The sequence below is a fragment of the Gallus gallus genome, chromosome 3, assembly GCF_016699485.2.
Source record: "Gallus gallus isolate bGalGal1 chromosome 3, bGalGal1.mat.broiler.GRCg7b, whole genome shotgun sequence".
Classification (NCBI taxonomy): domain Eukaryota; kingdom Metazoa; phylum Chordata; class Aves; order Galliformes; family Phasianidae; genus Gallus; species Gallus gallus.
In genome coordinates, this window is record NC_052534.1 from 39,679,747 (window position 1) to 39,702,155 (window position 22,409).

Below are 22,409 nucleotides of genomic sequence, written 5' to 3' on the forward strand. Positions count from 1 at the left end.
TAAGTGGAGTGGAAAGCTCTTAATTTAACCTGTGCCCACCACCTGGCCTCAGCTGCAGCCTTGCCTCTGTCCATCACAGCTCGGAGCTGCACAGGCATGCCTGGCTACTGCTCTGGCAGGCTGAGCCCAACAAAATCCTTCACAAGCTGAGAATGAACGGCGCTCGTAACCCTTTCCCTACTGGGCATGGGAGAAACACGGTGCAGTGGGTGCCCGTGTCACAGGCATCCCAGGCTGCTCTCTGCACCAATGGGCTTCCTGCAGCCCACAGCAGGGTGAGTCCCCCCCCCAGCAGTATAGCAGTATCCCATCACTCTCCCCATGCCATCTCTCCCTGGAGAGCCCCAACCCCTGCTCCCAGCCCCAGCACCCAGTCCCAGGTCAGCGAGAGATGGAAGAGCCCAGGGAAATGATGACAGAAACAACTGCATTAGGGGTGTGACAGAATGACTGATGATTTAATGCTTCTTGAAGTTTTATGTTTCCTTCCACAGGGCATTGGTTTTAAAAACAAACAAAACGAGGTAAAATAAATTAATTTATGTACACTTTACATACACTGTGTCACATGGAGCTTTGCAGCAACAGTAACCAGAAATTGTTACAAAATAGAAAGTTGCATGGCTGGTGCAGGTCCTCAGCAGCCTGGAACCTACAAGATTGTCATCCTGAGTGTGGTTGGCAAAGTGATCATGTAAACATGTTTAGAAGCATTTACGGTGGACAATGGATGGGCCGGCTTCATCGTACTCCTGCTTTGTGATCCACATCTGCTGGAAGGTGGACAGGGAGGCCAAGATGGAGCCACCGATCCAGACAGAGTACTTGCGCTCAGGTGGGGCAATGATCTAGGAAGGCCAAGAAAAGACAAGATCAGCACACTTGCAGCCACCACAGGTGTCACGGGGTACACACTGCCCCATGCAATGTTCACAGGAGGACCAGAGAAGGCTGCTCCTGGAGACGTGTGTACAGGTCCTTGACACTCGAGCCTTACCTTGATCTTCATTGTGCTGGGGGCCAGGGCTGTGATCTCCTTTTGCATGCGGTCAGCAATACCTGGGTACATGGTGGTACCCCCAGACATGACGTTGTTGGCATACAGGTCCTTCCTGATGTCAATGTCGCATTTCATGATGCTGTTGTAAGTTGTCTCATGGATCCCAGCGGACTCCATACCTGGGGGCAGAAGAAGAGCAGGCGTGAGCTAAGTGAGCTAAGCAGGAGCTGTGCCAGGAGAGCGCAGAGAGCTGGCCGGGAAGGACAGAGGGAAGGGGGGCACGCACCAATGAAGGAAGGCTGGAAGAGGGTTTCTGGGCAGCGGAAACGCTCATTGCCGATGGTGATGACCTGCCCATCAGGCAGCTCATAGCTCTTCTCCAGGGAGGAGGAGGAGGCAGCGGTGGCCATCTCGTTCTCAAAGTCCAGAGCCACATAGCACAGCTTCTCCTTGATGTCACGGACAATCTCACGTTCAGCTGTCAGGGGGAGCAAAGGCGTCAGTGATTGCAAGGAGGGGAAAGAACAGGAAACACTCGCAACGCCTCCACACGTCTGCTGGGTCTCCAGACCACAAGCCACAAGCAAATGCCCAACAGGGAGCACAACCAGGGCTTGCAGTACGGCAAGAGGCTGCAGCATTGGTTGATGTGCGAGAGTTGGGAATGTGGGGAGACATTTTGGAGGAGAGAACAGTGCTTACCTGTGGTGACAAAGGAATAGCCACGCTCAGTCAGGATCTTCATCAGGTAGTCAGTGAGGTCGCGGCCAGCCAGATCCAAGCGCATGATGGCATGGGGCAGGGCATACCCTTCATAGATGGGGACGTTGTGTGTCACACCATCGCCGGAGTCCAGCACAATACCTGTGAACACAAAGAGCAGCTATCTGAGGAGCAGCCCACAAACAGACCTGCACTGGGGAGGAGCAGTTGGTGACTGCAGAGGACCGGTGCTGGGTGTCCTTGGGGAAGAGGGGTCCGTTGGGATGTCCGCACTCACCGGTGGTACGGCCAGAGGCATACAGGGACAGCACAGCCTGGATGGCCACGTACATGGCGGGCACGTTAAAGGTCTCAAACATGATTTGGGTCATCTTTTCACGGTTAGCTTTGGGATTAAGGGGGGCCTCAGTGAGCAGGGTGGGGTGCTCCTCAGGGGCCACACGCAGCTCATTGTAGAAGGTGTGGTGCCAGATCTTCTCCATGTCGTCCCAGTTTGTGATGATGCCGTGTTCAATGGGGTACTTCAGGGTGAGGATACCTCTCTTGCTCTGAGCTTCATCTCCTACGTAGGAGTCCTTCTGACCCATACCCACCATGACACCCTGCAGGAGAGGAAAACGGGGGCTCAGCGACCTCTCCACGGGCAGCAGCGCGTCCCCGCTCCACACACGGGGCCGAGGGACCCCACAGGAAGCCCCGAGGGGGCCAACATCGTACCTGGTGGCGGGGCCGGCCCACGATGGAAGGGAACACGGCCCTGGGGGCGTCATCCCCGGCGAAGCCAGCCTTCACCAGGCCGGAGCCGTTGTCGCACACGAGCGCGGTGGTCTCGTCCTCGTCACACATGTTGCTGGCTGTCTGCGGGGCACGGGGCCGTGAGGCTCAGGGTGACGGCGGGGCCCACGGAGGGCCCACACGACGGCCCCGCGAAGGGGCGCCGGGCGGCACGGCACGGCACGGCACGGCGCGGTGCCCACCTACCTGTGCTGACTGCGCGTCGGGCCGCTGGCAGAGACGCCTCCCGCTCCTCCGGGTAGCTCGTGGGCCGCCGCCGGCCCCGGAGCCTTTTATCGAGGCGGGCGGGAGCGCCGCCCGGCCCCCAGGAATGCGGCCCCGGCCGTCGCCATATTTGGGTGTCGGGCCCGGCGCGGCCCCGGCCCGGCGCTGCCCAAAGAAGGCGCTCCTGGCCGCGGCCCAGGTGAGCGAGGCCGGGCCGTATAAGGAGCGTCTGCCGGGCCCCCCCGGGGCCGGGGCCGAAATAATCCCCCGGCACCGCCGGGCCCGTTAAGGACGAAGCGGTGGGGGCCTCTCCCAGGGCCGTGCGGGAGCCGGGAGCGCAGCGAGGCGTGAGGGAGGAGGCCTCGGGGGGCAGCGGGGCTCCTTACGGGGACGGAGTTTTCGAGCTTCACCTGTGAGGGAGAGTGCGGCCAGGTACGGGCTGTGCCAGGCAGGGGGCAGGCAGCTGGAAGGGCAGCGTGTGTTGGAGGCTGAGCTGTGGCTGTGTGCCTTCCTGTAGTACATGGCGGCAGTCCGCCTAGTATCATAGAATTGCACAGGTTGGAAAAAACTTTAAAGATCATCGAGTCCAACCATGACCTAACCATACTACTCTAACTAACAACCCTCCGTTAAATCATGTCCCCGAGCACCACATCCAAACGGTTTTTAAGCACATCCAGGGATGGTGACTCAACCACCTCCCTGGGGAGCCTATTCCAGTGCTTAACAACCCTTTATGTAAAGAAGTTTTTCCTGATATCCAACCTAAACCTCCCCTGGTGCAACTTGAGGCCATTTCCCCTCATCCTGTCACCAGCGAGAAGAGACCAACCCCGCGTTCAGTGCAATCTCCCTTGAGATATTTGAAGAGAGCAATAACGTCCCCCCTCAGCCTCCTCTTCCCCAGACTAAACAGTCCCAAAGTCATAGCTTTGCATTCTGACTTGTCACATATTTTTTTCCTGGATGCTATTTTTAAAATGGAAAATAAAGGTGTATGATAATCATAGAGAAATGCCTGAAGGCAAAGGAGGGAAGGTACAGATGCACGTGACTCATGTCCCAGAAGCCTGATGTGGCCATGAATGCTGGTGCCCTTACCACATCCCTGTTTCTGGCCTGCTGAGCTCTGCTGGGTACAGCACAGCATCCCCTATCCAGCGCCACAGCTCAGCCTCTTAAAAAGGAGGGCAATCTCACAAAGAAATCATCTCTGATTAAGCAAAGGTACTGTGCAAGCGAAGAGGAACTGTCCGTCTCCTGCAGCGATGGGTATTTTAACAGGTTCCATGTGGCACATGTGGAATATTTTATACAGAAATTCTGATCAAATCAGAAAAAGAATCAAGGAGGAGGTAACACAAGAAGGTTTGCAGCCTTGCATGAGTCCATGTAAATCAGCCTTCAAGACATTCTCTAATGATACAGCTGGTCAAGGGAAATACTTCTGAACTTCAACATGGAGTCAAGAGAGGAAGAGGAAGAAGAGTTAAGGGGAAGAGTTAAGCCAGGAGCGTTCATGCTGTGAGGAGTTTCCTGAAAGTAAAGGCATTTCCTCCACTGCCATGCAGAACAAGAAGTGTCAGTAAGAGAAGCAAACAACTTTTCAGCTTTTGCATCCTCTCTTTTGACAGCATTCCTCTTCACCTCTGGCTGCTCCCCATTTCTTTCAGCTATATGTTTTTTATCTCCTGTCACATTATTGTACTGAAGTACATGGGGATAACAGATGCTTTTCTCACACTATTTTTCAACTTCCTTTGTTATTCTTCAGTTCTGTCATCTACAACTGGGACTTGAAAAATTGGAAGCCAGAAAAGCACTTAAGAGAACATCAAATCTATTTACAGAACTGTAACACGGGTTCCAAAATATGGTCACTTGCATTGAGCAGGCTTTGGATCTGAAATCAAATTATGTTTATAACAGAAATCCTGCCTAAAACATTAACACTTCTGAGATGTAAACATTTTTAATGGTCCTTCAATGAAACACGACACAGCCTAAACCCACTCTTCCCCTAAGTTCTTTTGATTTTCTGGCAGCCCAAATGAAGCTTACAGCAAAGTGTGAAATTGCTGTGAAGTTCTTCTGGTTCTGCATAAAAGATGATTTGATTTTTCAGAGGTAGCTCTGGTATTCAACTCAATTTGATTTTGGCTGTAAGTCAGAAAACATTTGAATTTAGTTTTCAAAATAGAGCACAGAGGAAACCACTATCTACAATAAGAAACTTTGGAAATTTACCACAAATGACAACTGATAAACATTCCTGCTGCTCCTATGACAGCAGAGGACAGAAGTGTGGACGTTTTGTGCTGCAGGTATTTTCCATTAATGAAAAAGTAACGCTTTAAGAAACAACGTGAAGTGCTGTTTTGTACAGGAGCTGTCCATACTCGTTAAGCTGTTTTTATCAAAACCTGAATGTTTTAAGGCCCAACTTTATTTCTGGTTCTGTTGCACTTGGAAATAATTTGGAGCTCTTGCATGACCTTTGATGGGCAGTGATAAACGAAGGCATCCTGCTGTACAGTAACCCGAGACAAGAGTGCTGTAAAAGAACAGCTTATTACATAATGAAACGGAGCCTGGAGGGATAGCCCCAAATCCCCAGCTTTTCAAGCTTCCTAATGCAATAGTGAACCAACTTAACATTCCTTGTAGGAGAACACTTAACTTCAGTTTAGGCATGGAAGTTATTTTAATGAGGTTATATTTAAGTAAACTCATTGCCTGTAGCCTTCTGTTTTGGCAATAGTCAGATGAAAGGCATTGTACAAATGCCAAATACCTCCTAACCCGGCAGCAGAATAAAACATTAATTGTGAAGACTACACGGCTGATCGTTTCCTGAGAACCTGGACAATGCCTTTACGCCAACCGGAATAAACACATCTCCGCGAAGACGCCAGGCACATTGGAGCACACAGCTATGGATGAACAGAAGCGTGTACGTCTAGAAAAAGCTTTCCTTGGCTTATCCTGTCAGTCCTAACAGACTACAGACAGCCTAAGAAGGGCATCTCTGAAGTATTTCACTGTGGACAGTCAATTACAGAGATTCCTTTTCTTGCAAAACGTGGCCAGTAAAAGTTTATGTAGAACGTATTTCAGCACAGAGTGACAGTCATCTGTTAGATTATTCCCTTTCTCTTAAAATTTGACATTTATCAATTACATGAAACCACCCTTAAAGCAATATTTAAACAAGCAGGTGCAATTCTTCTAATGTTTTAAATGACTGACTGCTTTGAAACCACAGCTCAGATTTATACCCACGCTTTGTTATCAGCCACGAAGGACTGCAGGAGAGCAAAGTCTGCTTCCTAGAACAATGTGAGAAGATGAGTTGTTAATGCATTTCTTTCCCATATTAGTTAGAACCTCTCTAGATAAAGCTATTCTTCCAAACATGTTCAGACTCTCAGCCCTGCTTACTGTATTTGTACAGGGAGGAGGGGAAGCAGCGGAAGGGGAGCTGTGCTTTTAAAACTAGAAACTGGATTCTCTTCAACCAATTTAACTTCTGACCTTCTCAGCTGTTGGATCAAGTTGTTGCAGCAGGCACCTCGCCAGACAAGTAAAACATAAGGGCATGCAACTCACTCTGCATTCATTCTCTGGTCGTTGAGCTACTTGCAAAAGTAAGGTGCAAACCTACCAGACTAAAGCAACATTTAACTTAAAGTTTAAAGCCTTCTACCAATCAAAATAATTAATAAAAAATTAAATGGATTTTTTATTCCTATGTTAGAGATAACTGACTGAGACAGAGGGGTTAAAAGTTAGCCACAGCATCAACTATTAGAGAGCAAGTCGTCAAGTAAGGAAGATCACGATGGACATCCGCTTTCATTAACTGCTCTCGAGGTTTCTGGTCAGCCTAGATTCAAGCAGTTACTGTGAATGCCTGCACGGTGAGCTCCTAAATCTCATTAAGATACATTCTAGAAATCTAGAAGTAATTTTTATGAACACTAGATGGATAAAGTGTCAGTTAAGAGCATTTCGAAAAACTAAGTTTAGTACTGTAAAATACAAAATCAGGATGAAAGAATGGTGCATTTTTGGGCCAGAGGCATCTGAACAACAATAGTGCTTGGTGACAAGTTGAACAACTAGTGACAAGCCAGCTATCCTTACAGCAATCTTTACTGTAAAGCTGAAATTAGCTTCTGCAGCAGACAGTGTACACAATGCAGAATACATGAGAAGTGTTGTAAAGTGGAAGTAAAGTTATTCTATAGAAGAACTATGTGTTTCTTAAGCAAAACACAGTCATCAAGCGTTAATGTTGTTTAATATGTTATCTGAACTGAAATCACAGATCCCATGAAGTGAGAGCAAGAGTTTCTACTCTCTTCAGGAGGTCTCACGTTTCACCCTGTGTGTCTTAGCAACTTTCTGACTATCAGGCAGGTCTCACAGTAAAGAAAAAATACAACAAAACAGTGAGTTTACAAAATGCATGGAAAACAAAAACTTTATTTACCTGAAAACACACTCCTGCCTCCCCTGACCAAGGTGTCAATGTTTATAAGTTTAAGACTGCTGGGGTTTAACCTGGTAGGTGGCTGAGCACCACACAGTCGTTCGCTCACTCCCCCTCTTCCCACTGAGATGGAAGGAGAGAATAAAGAAAATAGAAACTCAAGGGTTGAAATAAAACTATTTTCTAGGACAGAAAATGGTAAAGGATAATATTAATATAATTCGTATATATATATATGTATGTATGTATGAATGTATATAACAAGGGATGAACAAGCAATTGCTCACCATCCCCAAACTGATGCCCAGCTAGCCCCTGAGCAGTGGAAGAGTGTGAGATGAACTCCCATCCCCTTCAAAACTCGTCTGCTTGATGTCATATCATATGGAACATCCCTTTGGCCAGTTTAAGTCAGCTGTCCTAATTCTGTTCCCTCCCAGCTCCTCAGGCCCTTCGCTGAGAATGGGCTCGACTCTACAGCACTGCTTAGCAGTTACTATCAACACTGGTATGTTATCAGTGTTGTCCTTCTCCTAGAACCAAAACATAGCATCATACCAGACACTACGAAGAAAACAACTCCATCCCAGCCAAAACTAAGACACTCCTTATTCCATATCATTTACATCATTTTCAGGTCCCAAAATTTCTACACATCCTAATTAGTTACCATCACTTATCTTGCTTTTTGATATATATACAATATATATATGCACATACAGTACTCCCATGATCTATGGACCGTTCATGTAAATTGTTCATAGTATTCATTTAGTTCACAGCTTTGGGCTTCATCTGTCAGTACAGTTCTTCAGTGCAGAAGGAATGATTCACAGTGTTGGGTTACTGCATGCAGAAGCTAGTTCTGGTTTCCCTGGAGTTTGTTCTTCTTTAACCTGGATAGTTCTTACTGTAATAGCGTTAACAAGAGATGTAATGACCATAATCATGATGATATGCAGTATTACGTAGTAATTAAGAATCATACAATTTAAATTACTGTCTGTTCTCATCCAGCATCAAATCACCTTACAGACATCCCCATCCTTCCGCATTACCCGCCATGTGCACCCAGGTCCTTGAGCAGAAGCAATCCCACAAATAGGCTTGCCTTTGCCCAAGGCTGGAATAACACACTGTCTTACCCATAATATTCTTTATAATGCACTACCAGTACTTTATCCTCTTCTACAGTGTATATGAGGTTTAATTGGGCAGGACCATCTTGACTGGTGGATCCCTGAGTGCTAACTAATCACGTGGCTTTTGCCAAATACGCATCCCAATGTTTGAATGTCCCAGAGCCCCACTGCTCTCAATGTAGTCTTTAACAATCCACTGCATCATTCAATTTTTTCAGAGACTGGTGCACGACAGTGGATATGATACACTCACTCAGTGCCATGCTCTTTGGCCCTGGTGGTTATGAGATTGTTTTGGAAATTAGTCCCATTATCTAACTCTTTTTAGGATGCCATGTCACAACAAGACTTGTTTTTTTAAGACCAAGGATCAAATTTTGGGCAGTAGCATGGAGCACACAATCTGTTTCCAGGCCTGCAGTGGTTGCTTCCACTATTGCGAGCACATGGCACTTACCATGGTGAGTTTGTGGGAATATGACACAATCCACTTGTCAGACCATCCTGTGTTTATGTTTCAGCCATTGTTCTCCATAGCAGAGAGGTTTTATCTACTGCTTAATTGCAGTGTGTGTTGCACATTCATGGATAACCTTTACAGTAGTGCCTATATTCCAGTCCACTCCTCAATCTATATGTTGCATCTCTTCCTTCATGGCCTGAGGTGTCACGGGCCCACTGAGCTAGAAATAATTCACTCTCACGTTGCCAGTCCAAATCTACCTGAGCCACTTCAATCCTAGCAGCCCGCTCCACCTCCTGATTATTGTGTTGTTCTACAGTGGCACGACTCTTGGGTACATGAGCATACCAGACACTATGAAGAAAACAATTCCGCCCCAGCTGGAACCAAGACAACAAATATATTACTCTTTATAGACTTTACTACAAAGCTTTAGCAAAAAAACAAAATCAAAACCAAAAACCCAACAGACTGTAAAAAAAAAAAATATACATGAATTCAACTTTAGAAGAAAGTATTCTTAAAAAGTGATAATCATTATGTTTGTCCGTGAACATAGAGTTCATAGTTTGCCTTTAACACAAATTCAAAGTAAGCATTATATCTCAAGGAGCCCAGTTCGTTTGCTTGCAGAAAGTCCTTCACGTCCGGTAAATATTCACTTAGTTGAACTCCTACAATACAAAACCTTTCATTACAGAACTGATAACAGTACTTTGCGTTGGCATTTAAGATCATTTTAAGCAAGCAGCCATTTCTGCATTTTCTTGGAATTCAGACAATCTAATTATAATTCTATGATGCATATTAAGAAATGCAGTAAAACTTAAGCATCCTGTAAAACTAAGTCTAATATACTTCCTGCCTAAAGAGAGCTTCCCAATGACTTCCCCACTGAATTTATTAAACCTAAAACACTTTCATATGAAACCTGAGTATTAACATTGCATTTTACAAAGGAAATATCAGTCACATAAGCGATACTGGTAGTATCAGTTGCAATGTTTCAGTCTGCACGGTGAAAATCTTACAAAAGGGAAGAAAGCCATAGGACTGAACACACAAAGCCAGACCTGCTCTGAAGAATTTATTTTTTGTATTTCTGATGCAGTGCCTTCTCAACTCTGGAAAGTGTTCATACGTAGCAGTAATAATTTTTATTTTATTTTACACTTTAAGCTCCTTATTCCCTGTCCTCCCCAGCATAAGCTATTCAAAACTGTAACTTCGATGACCACAGCTTCCCACAGTCAGTTTTAGCTTTGGGAGAGTGGTGGTGGTGTCCGTTCTGATTTTGCATTTTGGGGGAAAAACAAAACGTAAAATATTTGAGCTTTACTTTATACTCTTCAGGGTGACAGATGGTTAAATACTAACAACCCTTTTTCTTACAGAAGAGATGCATTTATCTGCAGCAGACACGCTTCACTTTTACCATTAAAATCCGACAGGTGCCCCACTGAGCCAATAATTTGAGGGCACTGAGATTGTAACCAAGAAATCAGCTCTTCTCTTTCATTCATAGAAAGAATTAATTCCCATGTAATTGTAATTATCTAAGGGAATGCATATGGAGGTTTTTATTACTTTAAACATACATCAGTTACTCTAAATATGTATTAGTTACTACATATTAGTTGTAAGCAGTTTTAAAGTGCATTTCAAGTTCACATTTACTTTCACCTTACCTTCTTTCAATAGCTTTTGCAGTATTTTCACAAATATACTGTCTTTAGTTGCTTCTATTGGATCATCTTTACCTTCTGAACTGGACCACCTGCAAAGTCAAAGAATAATTTGCAAAGAGAATCGCATCAATAAAAATTCAATGAAAACAAGAAAAAATACACAGGAAATCTGATAAGTTATCAAAGGTGATAATGTATGTTCACACACAAGCATCACGTGTGTGGTTAGAGCTCAGAGCAAGAGGTTTCCTTACCCATTATTACGTCATTCCAAGAGCGTGCATCAAGACAAGAATTACCCTTTCTTGATAACTAACAATTGAGATCAAAGCAGGGATTTTTTGGTAAAATACAGCAAGAGCAGCAATTTGCCAACATAAGTTTTTTTTTTTTTTTTAAAAAAAAGAGAAAAACGGGAGGAAAGACTGTACAGTACACAAGCTGCAGGCTTGTAACAGCACACACCAAAATACAAGCTGAGTCTCACTGGTGATTAAATGTGAAAGACTGATGAATGCAAGACTTGTCTGTGGTAAGGAAGCTCCACGCAGATTTTTCTAAGAGAAATGTTATTTTAAGTGACACTTTCAAATCAGGGCCTGGCTGGCAAAAGCTCCTACTGCCCCATCCTCTGTACTTCTATTCAGTCATGGTTTTACCCTGAATGTCAGTTTAACTCCAAAACTTACAGAACTTGGTTGTTAACTCTACTGGGAAGAGACTGAGGGAAGGAGGAAGGGAAGATGAAAGGCTCGATGGTGGTTTCCTTCTCCTCTGTACAGAGGAGGGACAATGAAAGCCCTACCAGAATGTCAGGAGCGTGTTCAGCAAGGCTCTCTATTCTATCCAATAGAATAGAGATATCCAAACTTACCACCATTTGTGGTTGTGGCAGCACAAAACAGGTGCCAGCCTTCAAAGGTAGGCAACTGTAACACATCAAATATTTTATTCCACACACTGAAGAAAACTCATACTAGCTCTTTTCAAACTGACCACTTTGTAAGCCTTTGTGAGCCTTGCTGGACTGGAAAAATCAGCTGGGAGATCAAGTTTTCAAAACACAATCAAGGACAAAGTGGTTTCTAATTGTACATGGTTAGTTAGTGAACGGGGCAACATCTTGTCAACACTACATATAATTTGAATGGCCCAAATATTGTGTACAAAATTTTCTTGGCCCAGGGTAGGCAGGATGCAAATCTATTTCTAGACCGGTGCCATTTCAGAGTTGTAGATTCTTCCATCCTTCAACTAATAGGAAAGGAAGAACACAATTAGAATAGCCTGAAACTTCTTCTGCATATATTTGTGTCATATGTGACAATAAGTCATGCAGCTAGGAATTTATTTTCTGCAGACCACCATCCTTTGGAACCTATCCTACACACAAATGTGAATCCACATGGTGCTTATTAACTTTTTCATCACAAATGGCATGGTGCATTTGGAATGTATGCTGCACCTTTTCTTTCCACGGTCTTTTTAGAACATGGATATGAGTTAGTAAAGCTGGATAACTTTAGGAGATGAGTACAAAAGGAAACAGAACACCATCTGAGTTATTTAACAGTAGCACTGCTTGATGAAAAGACTCTTCTGACCAATTGGATTCAGCCTGTATTCAGTGTTGAAGACCCGTAACAGTGGCTCCTCTAAGCAGTACCTACGGTTTTGATCTCTTATAGAGAAGAGTACACCTTAATACGAAAAAAAGCCATTAACATGTTAAAGTGGGTCAATAGTCAAAGACAAATGAAAGAGAAGTTTATAGGAGTGATCACTGCACACGTTGCTCTTAAGAAGGTTCATCTTGAGATGCTTCAAATGGAAAAGTCTCAGCATTGATCACTGTTTTTACCATAGCGAAGTGTTTAAGAATGAAAGCCGTAAGGCTACACTGCTTTTTCTTGGGTGTTAAAAATGAACAGCAGGTTGCCAGTGAGCAAAGCTAATGAGGTATTAGAGTGTCGTCTTTTACAGGAGTTTCACACACATTCTTCATACTTTACTAACCGTATGCTATGAAATTCAGTCTTTTCAACGGGCTGAAGAATAAAAGTACACTGATGTTTAATTCCATTATAGCTACATCACAGGTACTTCTGCTGATTTTTATTCACGCTGCACTTACCCATCTCTTCGGAGAGCCATGCAGAGAATTTTAAGTTTAAGATCATTTACATCCACCTCCTCTTCCTATATATCACATAAGGAGAAAAGACAGGTAATTTTAAAATGGGTTCCTTTAAAAAATAAAAATCACCACTGTGACACAGTTTACATTAATTAAGTAGTCTTCAGGATCTGAACACAGTTAAAAACAACATCCTCTTTAAACAAATGAGCTGATGGCACTGTTGAGCCACTGAAGACTCCATTTCCATTTGAAGACACATCTTGGACTTTCTACATCCCCAGAAGACCAACTATCTCAATTTGAAAAAGAGTATATTATAAAGCACACAAACGTCTGCCAATTTGTAGAACAGCATATTCCAGGCAACTTTAACTTGCTAAATGATGACTGAACTCAAGGCTCTCTTCCTGGTGAGACCGAGCAAGCTGACATGTATCAGCATTTCTATTAGGACACGTTACGAATTCCTGATATAGTGATCCAGCACATATATGAGGCCAAAGACGGTGGTAGCAAAGGCCCGGACATGCCCTGGTGCAAGCAGAGGTGTTAAGACCAAAACACAATTTGTATACTACCATGAAGGGCAAACCTAACCCTCCTTGTGCCACTTAAACATCTATACTAATGCCCTTGAGGCTACTAAGTTCACAGGACCACTGGTGGGAGCGACACCACTCCAATATGCTCCGGTGTCCATAAAGAATCATCATGACATCTGGTGATGGACTGTTGAACTTAGGGGAAATGGCAGAAGTGAGCCTGAAACAGTCCTTGAAGAATATAAGCCTCCTCAGGAGCATCAAGTACTGTCCCAATAAGACCACAACAGACTGTCAACTATCACCTTTTGTGCCTTGACATCCCATGTCATGATGGGTATTGTACATGCACCTCGGTGTATATTGTATTACAGATTGCTAAAACAGTAAGAGCTCACTCCTGACTTGCTCAATTATTGGTTCATGCTGTGAAGGGGTGAAGTGTATGGGATTCGCTAAGTGATGGCCTGAACCAATGAATGAGCATCAGGTGAGAAGGTGTGGATAACGCAGGGAGCTCAGGTGCAAGCAGTGCACCTGAGCAACCAAAGTGGAACCTGGGCCCACCCCTCCTTACTCTCATTTAAGGGTTAGTAGCTGATGGAGCAATCTCTCTCTTCAGAGATTGAGCATTTCTTGAGACATCACCAGTCTTCAGAGAGGATGAGCTACCTTCTATACTGCTTCCTAAACTAAATCTTAAGTACCTTTATAAACGTGCTCTTGTCCTAGTAGAAGACATTATCATTGCCTTCTCTTGTTCCACGTTATCAAATCAAGTTTATTGAAGGCCAACAAAACATCACTATGGTTTTATAAAGCACTACTAAAGATTTTAATTTGGATTTCTTTTATGTAGAAATATAGAATTATGCAGAAATTGAAATAATCTGAGAAAAGCTCTCATTTTCAGTTACCAAGAAATACCCTCCAACCCATCCATAGGAGAAATCTGGAATAATTCAATGAAATAATACAGCTTTTACTTTTTAGTGAGCTTTTAATTCAGGTTTTATGTTTCTCAGATGTTGATTTACTCATGCTTACTTTAAAGTTACTCCTGACAATTTACTGGATCATACAGTGAGCTGCAGTGAGCACTCCAAGCTTAAAAAAGCAAAGCAGTAGTTGAACGCTATGGCTGTGCTAGAAAGTTGGCAACTCTTTATCCCACATTAACTCATGCTAATCAGAGGAAACTGCCAATAGCGGAGATGCAAGAACAAAACAACTGAAAACAAGTCTTGAAAACAAATCAGTCCTGTTTGCAGAAAGCCTGTGGGGAAGCATGGCTCTAAAAAAGAAAGTAGACTATAAATGGGAACTGAAGATGAGAGGAGCGTCATTTTTCTTCAATGATCTAAACCACATTTGGCATTAAATCTTCAGTGACTTAAAAAACAAACCAAAAAACACATTAGGGACTATTTTTAACTACTGTATGCTAAGCCAATATGCTCTTAACTAACTACAGATGTAGCAGCCTAGCTTAAATGCTCGAAACACATTTCTGGATTAGAAATTCTTCAAAAACTTTTCCTACCTCATCAATATATTCCAGGAGATCAAGTGCTTTCTTGAAGTCATACTCATTGGCCCTTCTGTTCTCATCACATATGTACATCTATGATGTGAAAGATGAATGTAGGGAATTATTTTTAGCCTGTAAACTAATGTAACTGATAGCACGAACAACTCATTGTGGGAAGACCACCAGGTATTTTCCACTTACATGACCTTCTCATGAAAATATGCCTTGATTCAATTGCAAGTATTTTTATAGTAAGGAATATACTTAAGGTTTTAGGGTGGCATTCCACCTACATGACAATGGTCTGTGAACAAATGACATTGGATAGAAAGCTGCTAAGGTTTCAAATTTAAATGCCATTTAAGGCAGTAACATTCCTGGACTACTGCAGCTAGAGCTCAGCTCCACAGATAAAGTGAACTCGCAGGATTATTTCAACAATCAAAGTGTAAAGCAGTACATAAGCACATGTACAGCCCTTCTACCTTTTAAAAACAGGTGATTTTGCTATTCACATTTCATTTCTTCCCTTATAAGCAAAGATCTAAACCAGTACTTGAAAGCAAAACTAACGTTAATGCACCTTTTGTTTACACTTTCCAAGTTTCTTGTTGCTTGCAACGTGAGAATGAAAGAACATTGGTTAGACAACAGAGAGAATTCAGAAGGAAACTGGCATGACACCAGCACTTGTCAATTGTGACACTTCCCACTGTTCCCCAGTCCCACAGAAAGTCTCAATTAAAGACAGAGGTAACGACTCCAGAATCTGCAGGCAACCACCACTGTTCTGAAGCAAACAAACAAACACCAAATGGGAGAAGTTTAACAGCTGCACTGCCGGCTTCTGATTTTCCACAGCACTACAGAAAAGTAATGAGCTGTTAAACTGAAACCCAGACAAGGCGTGGTTTGTTTTACAACATATTGCTGCTACTTATCACATATGTTTTATGTGCATCACTGGATGATAAAAATATGCTGCCAATGGGGCAGAAACAGCAAGGTTCCAGGCTGCCACCAGCAATGAGCGTGGAAGAGCAACCAGCTGTAGCGATCCCAGAACTGGAACAGACATTTTTCCTGTTGGTGTTGTTTGGTTTTAAAGATAAAAGACAGAGAGTGCTCTTTGCAACAAGTCACCAAAAGGCCCTTCCTGCCCTTTCTTTTTCTAGATTGTAGCATCTTTCTTCATTGAACTGGAATTCCTTCTTCCTTCTGTTTTCCAAGTTCTGCCCCACCAAGGATGTGACAAGGTAAAAATTGTACTGGTGTTTGGAAATGAGACAACAGCTTCTGGTACTGATTTTATTTGCTTCTTCTTGTAGCACCCACAAGCATATATCCAAATAAATCCTGCACTAAAAAAATATTTTTATGTTTGTTGTTGGTGGAAGCGAATTAAGATAAATTCATGCCAGATCTTGAGGTGGGTGGCGAGTCATAAAAGAGATAAAACCATCTGTGATCTAATTTATAACACCAGAAGTAGAACATATACAGGAACTTCTAACGGCGTACTGAAGAAAACATGAGATACTTACATCAATGAGCTGAGTTGCAGACAGCACTGGCATATCATTGAGGTTCAGCTGTTTGTCTACCAGTAACTGCTCAGGAAGCGTCTCCTGATGTAGAAGAAAGCGTTCCTGTTCTGATATTTCTAGTAGTCATTGAAGGAAATAAACATCTCATATGATTAAAATGTAATACATTTTATGGCACAGCACGTTTGTTATGACATATTTTATCTGGACACCAATCAGAGCTGTTTAAGCACAGAGATACTTCTATTGCAGCAGTGTCATCCTGGTGCACTAGCTGTTACTTTCCCCTCATGTTCCCAGTGTAAAGCAGACCACTAACTTTTTTTTTCCCCTAAAAACCACAGGACTAATCCATAGGAAGGGAGGGATGCTATGGCATTAGGTAGGAAAGCAAGTTAGCTGTGATTTCTAGGAGCCACCTGTGCCATGAACTTACTCCTTTGCTAATTGTTCTGTTTTCCAGTATAACCTGCTTCAGAGTTAGAAACCTACTGGGCTGAGGTGGAATCAAAACAGAGTAACTCTACCCACACCAAGCAAATGCCATCCCCTGCAGTTCCACTGCATTGGAGAAATGAGAAAATAATTCTAAAGGAGTATTTAATCTGTTTAAGTGGATGAGCAGAATGTGGTAGAAATAATTATTCCCCCCTTATAAAGGTGAAATCTATACACAAGCAGTAGAGGTTTTAAAATCTATGTTCTGTCATACAGAAATGGGTACCCCAGGAGAGCCCACACCGAATTCTGATAATCAGATACTCTCGAAATAAAGTTCTGCTTTCTTTATTTTTAAGGCTTTCCTCCTTAATGATGAGATTGTTCACATCAGTATTAGTATACATATTGAAACTGCATTCACACGAATTATATGTAATGCTTCGTAATTATATAATACAAAAAATACAGGACAAGTTCTTATTATATCCTGAAAATAATTTGTGACACCTACTTAGCTATCTCTTATTCTAAGACTTCTTCAACAAGCTCTCATTTAAGTACTGTATTAACATACATGGATAGATACACAGTTAAACCCAAGTAAGCTGGTGAAAGCTTCAGTGATATTTTAGAGCCTCCCCCTGGTGGCCAGTAGTAGTTTAACTATCAGTGTAGAAAATGCTTTTTCACGAACTCACAGGAGCACGTGCCGTACAAACAACAGCAGGAAAAGAGTATTGAAGTGTGATGGGAAAGGCAGAGCAGGGGAACTCTTCTACTTGGTAACTCGCAGGTAAGGCCAAACACTGAGGTTACTGCGTCATGCTCTCTTCCTTGCTCTTAGCAAAATGAGCTAAGTTATCACACCATTTATCCTTGCCACGTACAAGCTACAGCCTTCATCTAAGAAAACAAACTATTCACAAATGTGATTCTAATTCAATAACTTTGTTCATCTGTTCTTCACATTCGTCTGTATTTGTTTCTTACCTTCTATCTTTTCTTGCAGTATGTCTTCTGAGAAATCAGATGCCAGCGCAGCTAATTTACTCAAGCCAAGAAGGGTTTTCTTCTTTGCAAAATATTTGGTCTCCATGTTTGCTAAAGTTTGCAGTGTTCTGTGAGCCTAAAATAAATAATCATGCTGTATATCCATTTTAGAAGTTAGCATCAGAAGGCTAACAGGCAAGAAGGACTTAATCTGAACTGCAGCCTCACAGCTATTTAACATTGGTAATACAGTCATGTGTATTTCTTAAGACTTACAAGTTGCAAATTAAAGTCCTGAGTTAAACAGTACAGGAAGACATAGATCTCTACTCGTACTACATTCCATGAATGCTTTCCTTTAATAATGGAGAATATCTTATGATTAAAGGACAAGCTGCAACTTTACATACTGTATCCCTGGGATTCTATTCAAGGCTTCTCCATAAGAGCCAGGCAATGTTCTGCTTGACAGAACATTCTGCATGCAGATTATTTACTTGTTAATCCAGGAATTTGCTTGTAAGTGTAACTGTTTTCCAACCACTGTAGTAATCAAACAGGAAAGAATTTACTTGCATGTCTGACAAAGGAACAGAACGTTTCTGAGAACAGCCTGAATTACTTTTACTCTAGAATCCTTGCCTACCTCTTCACAGTGCTTTGCTATAAACAACAAAGTCTCAGTGGAGTATTAGATTCCCAAACACACTTCAGTCACTTGTATCCATACAGAACTCTCATATTTCCACACCCACCCCCTTTTTTGGAAAGGTTATATAGTATTCTCAACCTATAATTCACGGTATCAGAAAGGTTTCCGTCCACTATATATTAATAAATGGGCACACAAACTGTTGCCAGAAGTAAGGAAACCCTGGGCAGCCTAGGATGCAACAAAGAATGAAGTTTAAAAATTAAAGCAATCTATCCACATGGAGATAAACTATTTTAAAAATAAAACTGCTTTCAAATTAGGAATATATGTGATTGAAGTACTTAATACTTTTTTTTTTCTTTTTAATTTTGTGATACCTCAGGATTTCTCTGCTTTCAATAAATTAGTTTTGAAATATAAATGTCAGTTTTTCCCTTGCTTGATAATCTTGAGAGTGTTACTGATATCCACTGTGAAGTCTCACTACGACCAGGTTGGTGATCGTATCTATGACTAATACTTTGCCATCAACAAGGGATGACAAAGCAGCTCTGATTTCCATTCCATGATGCAGTAGCTGCATATGATACACCAGATGGTGCCTGGAGGGGTTCTTCTAGCTCCTCATGAATGATCCTTGCCTTTATCCCCTCATTCAGGCACTTAGGCATCATGATCATCTGATCACGAACTTCCGACCCAGCGGTTAGAAGTTTTAAAGCATGATCCTTGAGTTTGTTTGCAAAACCTACCTTCTGCAAATCCTGACTATTGATTTCATGTAACCAGCTCAGGTGCTCATGTGCTTGCAAGAAACTGGCCAGCTGTCCGTGCTGAGCAATAGGCTGAGATAACAGCTTCCCTCGCTTTCCTTTTTCTAAGTACCAGCGAAACAGGAAATCTGAGAAATTCTGAATAGGAAAACAAACACGTGTTAAAAGTTGCCTTTAAGCATCTTACCTGTCTTATTGGGCTGAATACTTCATAAATTACTGCTGAAGAAACATGGGTTAAGCTGATTAACAAAACAGCTCTGAAAAAAAATACACGGTTGATGAAAAAAAGAGCTGAGTCCTGTTGGAAATACAGTCTTAAAAAGAATTCATCAAACACTGACAGCTCAGGATTCATCGTTCAGTGGAAGAGAAGGAAAAGTCAAATGCAAATTCTTTGTTAACCCACAAGAATGAGAACAGTCATCACCTCACCCGCAGTGTTATTTCTGCAACCGTCCCTTTCCTACGCTCAGAACTCCGTGTTTGCTGCTTCCTTTCAGATTGGACTCTTACTTCTGCCACTGTTCCTGAAACACATCCGCCTACCTCCATCTGAACCTGCAACCCTTCCCCCTTGTCAATGACAAAAAACCTTTCTTTTTAAAACAAACTAACAAAAACCAACTTCCCCCAAACTATTTTATCCTCATAAGCTTCAGCTTAAATAACCAATCAGGATTTAAGTTTGAGCTTTAACTTAGTCTTTTGAGAATAATCTTGAATGCTGTTTCAAGACTGAACGCTCCAATCTGTTCCAAGTGCATTAACAATTTCAAGAAGTTCAAATAACCCATTAATCTGATGTTCTGCACATTAGACTTGATCTATTCCCTTCTGTGTTCGCCACAGTAAGTTCTCTTCAGAAAGCATTACTTTCAAAACGAAACGAAAAATGGGTAAACCAAAAATTCCACACCACCAAAATCAGTATTTGAGACAATCAACTAAAAGAGAACATATTTCTGTTGACTTTTGTTTTTTTTGCAAGCTCTGGGAAAATTGTTCCATTAAGTCTTGCAGAGTAAATCTTGGCTGCAGTTTTCCACATAACATTCTGTGTGTTTGTGTAAATATATGCATATACATAAATACATACATGTTAAAAGAAAAAAAAAAAAAAAAAAGCTTTGAAAGACTTCAGGTGCAAAGTTATTATAAAGCATTATTTAAATGAAACTGAGGTAAAGAAAAAAGTAGAACAGAGATACCTGATCTGCAAACTGAGTCATGTAACGTTGCAGTCTGGCCTGGTTGTCTGTCTGCTCACACATCTGCACCAGGATATCAAAGTCACAATACTTCTCCGCTAAAGCAGCTGCCATCTGATACTGTCCCAGGGAAACTAAGTAACCAGGAAGAGAAAAGTTACATCAGATATGTTCATCCTCACCTGATTAAAGATGTCCAAGTGAAATGAAAACAAATTTCAGGTCAGTTATTCACTGAAGATGTGACTGCAACTGATACGTTAAACAACAAGTTTGACTAATCAAGATTAAACTTTTACTCTGATAAATGCTAAACAAACTTAAGAGGTATGGAGGCAATCTTAGAAGGAACACTAAGCTGTTCTCATTTTTCAAATATTCCATTAAAGCATAAAAACCAGTAATTAATATACAGAAGTCAAATACAAAACAAAGAATTCATACACAAAGTCCATTTGCTCTATTAGGTTTGCATCGTTTTCTCACCGAACAGAACATTCAAACCTTGCATTAAAGGAAAACAATCAATACTTACGGAGAGGAGACAAGAGTTCTGATCTCTTCTGCACATATTCCATTTCCAGATTGCTGTATCTCTCTTGATCCGCAGGTCTGTCCACGGACTTCAGCTGAGAAACGTAACCATCCAGAAAGCAATCCAGCAGTGCCACCACCTGTTCAGCCACAATGCTACGGAGGTTGCTGTCCACCTGAGGATACACCACCTTCAGAATGATTCCATGCTGGCGTGTTATTGCTGCACGTAGGCTGCTGGATGCTTGGGAAAACAATACAGTAGATGTTAAAACCACTTCACCTGCAAAGGAATCCAAGCACTGCCAAGTAAAATTGAAACAAAACCAACAATACTTCAGCAATAAGTTTAACATTCAGATTGGAATTCACGTTTTCCAGACCACAAGAGAAGTCCTTTTTGTTTCGAATAATTCCTGAGCTAGTAATAGTAATTTCTCACCTGTCCATGGAATATATTCAGGCTCTCTTTCTGGAAGCTCTCCTGTTTTATACAAAGATGCTCTAGACTGACGATACTGACAAGCAGCTTGTAGCATATCCTGTTTAAAGGTAAGCAAATACATACTTTAAAATCCACCTGTGTAACATGGATTATAAAAGATACTGTCTTTTATAATTCTGAAGTGTTATTTTAACAGTGCCTTTCTTCTCAGTTCTACAGAAGGGAACATACTGTCTGAGCAAGAAATCTCAGTTCTCAAGCACAAACTCTTCACTCTTTGCTACAAATACAAATACTTCTTCCAACACTGCAGCCTCTCAAACTCTCTTTAGCAGTGGCTAAAGAGGAATAGGAATGTCCCTAATTCTGCAGGAGACCATCTCTTCTGTTCTAATATATTTAGGCATATGAAAAATGTATTTACTTCACACATCAGAAACTCAGACATACTGATGTACGCCACAAACTGAGCACTCGTTAATATTTGCCCTTCCCAAGAACATTCCAGTTGGTGCGGTTCTATACCTTAATGATGTTGTTCACATTGACAACTACTTGGGCCCACTCAATTGACTCAATATGCATCTCTCTCAAGATTTGTTCCTCCTCTTCTAGCAAACATCCAAAGATGGAATCTATCTGGGACACCTTAAAATATAAAGAAAAATTGCAGTGAGCACCAACACATGCATCCCCAACTCATACCTACAAGCCAAATGACAAGAGTTGCATAGAAAAAGTAGTGTTAGTAGAATCCAGATCAATACCCAAAAATATCAACTACTCCCATAGATAATGAAATCACTAACTTACATTTGAAACAATAGCTAGAATAGACAAATTGCCTCACTGTCAGTCTTAAGTCAGACAGAAAAAAAAAACGGTACTTTTTAAACAATCAAAATTAGTCTTATTTTCTATCATATTTGTTTTCCTCTCTTAGCAACTAATGACCTCTACTGGGGAAATATATACAATTATAATACATATAAAAAAAACCTCAAGCGCTCTGTGTAAATCTTTTAATTATTTTCAAGGAGGAAGAATTAAAGGACTGGCTACATGAATTACATGCAGCATAAACTGAGAA

At 42.0% G+C, this 22,409-nt stretch overlaps 2 protein-coding genes across 3 annotated transcripts in view; both read right to left on the reverse strand.

Moving 5' to 3' along the window:
* Nucleotides 1-430: 430 nt before the first annotated feature.
* On the reverse strand, nt 431-2,765 carry ACTA1 (actin alpha 1, skeletal muscle). Of its 2 annotated transcripts, none has more exons than XM_046938834.1 (7): nt 2,705-2,765; nt 2,441-2,577; nt 2,001-2,325; nt 1,703-1,864; nt 1,287-1,478; nt 998-1,179; nt 431-848 (listed from the first exon to the last, which is right to left on the reverse strand). In XM_046938834.1, exons 2-7 carry the CDS (start codon nt 2,567-2,569, stop codon nt 705-707), a joined length of 1,134 nt encoding a protein of 377 aa, XP_046794790.1. In that variant the 5' UTR covers nt 2,570-2,577; nt 2,705-2,765; the 3' UTR covers nt 431-704. The 2 variants fall into 2 exon arrangements, with proteins under 2 accessions (XP_046794790.1, NP_001385203.1); NM_001398274.1 differs by having other exon boundaries at nt 2,441-2,581; nt 2,705-2,748.
* Nucleotides 2,766-7,181: 4,416 nt separating this feature from the next.
* Nucleotides 7,182-22,409, reverse strand: part of NUP133 (nucleoporin 133) — a 30,185-nt gene continuing 14,957 nt past the window's right edge. The window contains exons 16-26 of the mRNA XM_419576.8: nt 21,845-21,967; nt 21,317-21,416; nt 20,876-21,118; nt 20,341-20,474; nt 19,109-19,267; nt 17,702-17,837; nt 16,268-16,386; nt 14,736-14,816; nt 12,645-12,709; nt 10,511-10,599; nt 7,182-9,496 (exon numbers count right to left, since the gene is read on the reverse strand). Of these exons, the coding sequence (XP_419576.6) occupies nt 9,360-9,496; nt 10,511-10,599; nt 12,645-12,709; nt 14,736-14,816; nt 16,268-16,386; nt 17,702-17,837; nt 19,109-19,267; nt 20,341-20,474; nt 20,876-21,118; nt 21,317-21,416; nt 21,845-21,967 (1,386 nt within the window). The 3' untranslated portion in view covers nt 7,182-9,359. The remainder of the gene's footprint in view (nt 9,497-10,510; nt 10,600-12,644; nt 12,710-14,735; nt 14,817-16,267; nt 16,387-17,701; nt 17,838-19,108; nt 19,268-20,340; nt 20,475-20,875; nt 21,119-21,316; nt 21,417-21,844; nt 21,968-22,409) is intronic.

What these genes read in the sequence shown, in the direction of transcription:
- ACTA1 (XM_046938834.1), bottom strand. Translation starts at nt 2,569, where the DNA reads ATGTGTGACGAGGACGAGACCACCGCGCTCGTGTGCGACAACGGCTCC. An exon ending in TGGGCCGGCCCCGCCACCAG is followed by an intron (nt 2,326 to 2,440) that starts GTACGATGTTGG and finishes CCTCTCCTGCAG; the next exon opens with GGTGTCATGGTGGGTATGGG. An exon ending in CCAGCACAATGAAGATCAAG is followed by an intron (nt 849 to 997) that starts GTAAGGCTCGAG and finishes TGGCCTTCCTAG; the next exon opens with ATCATTGCCCCACCTGAGCG.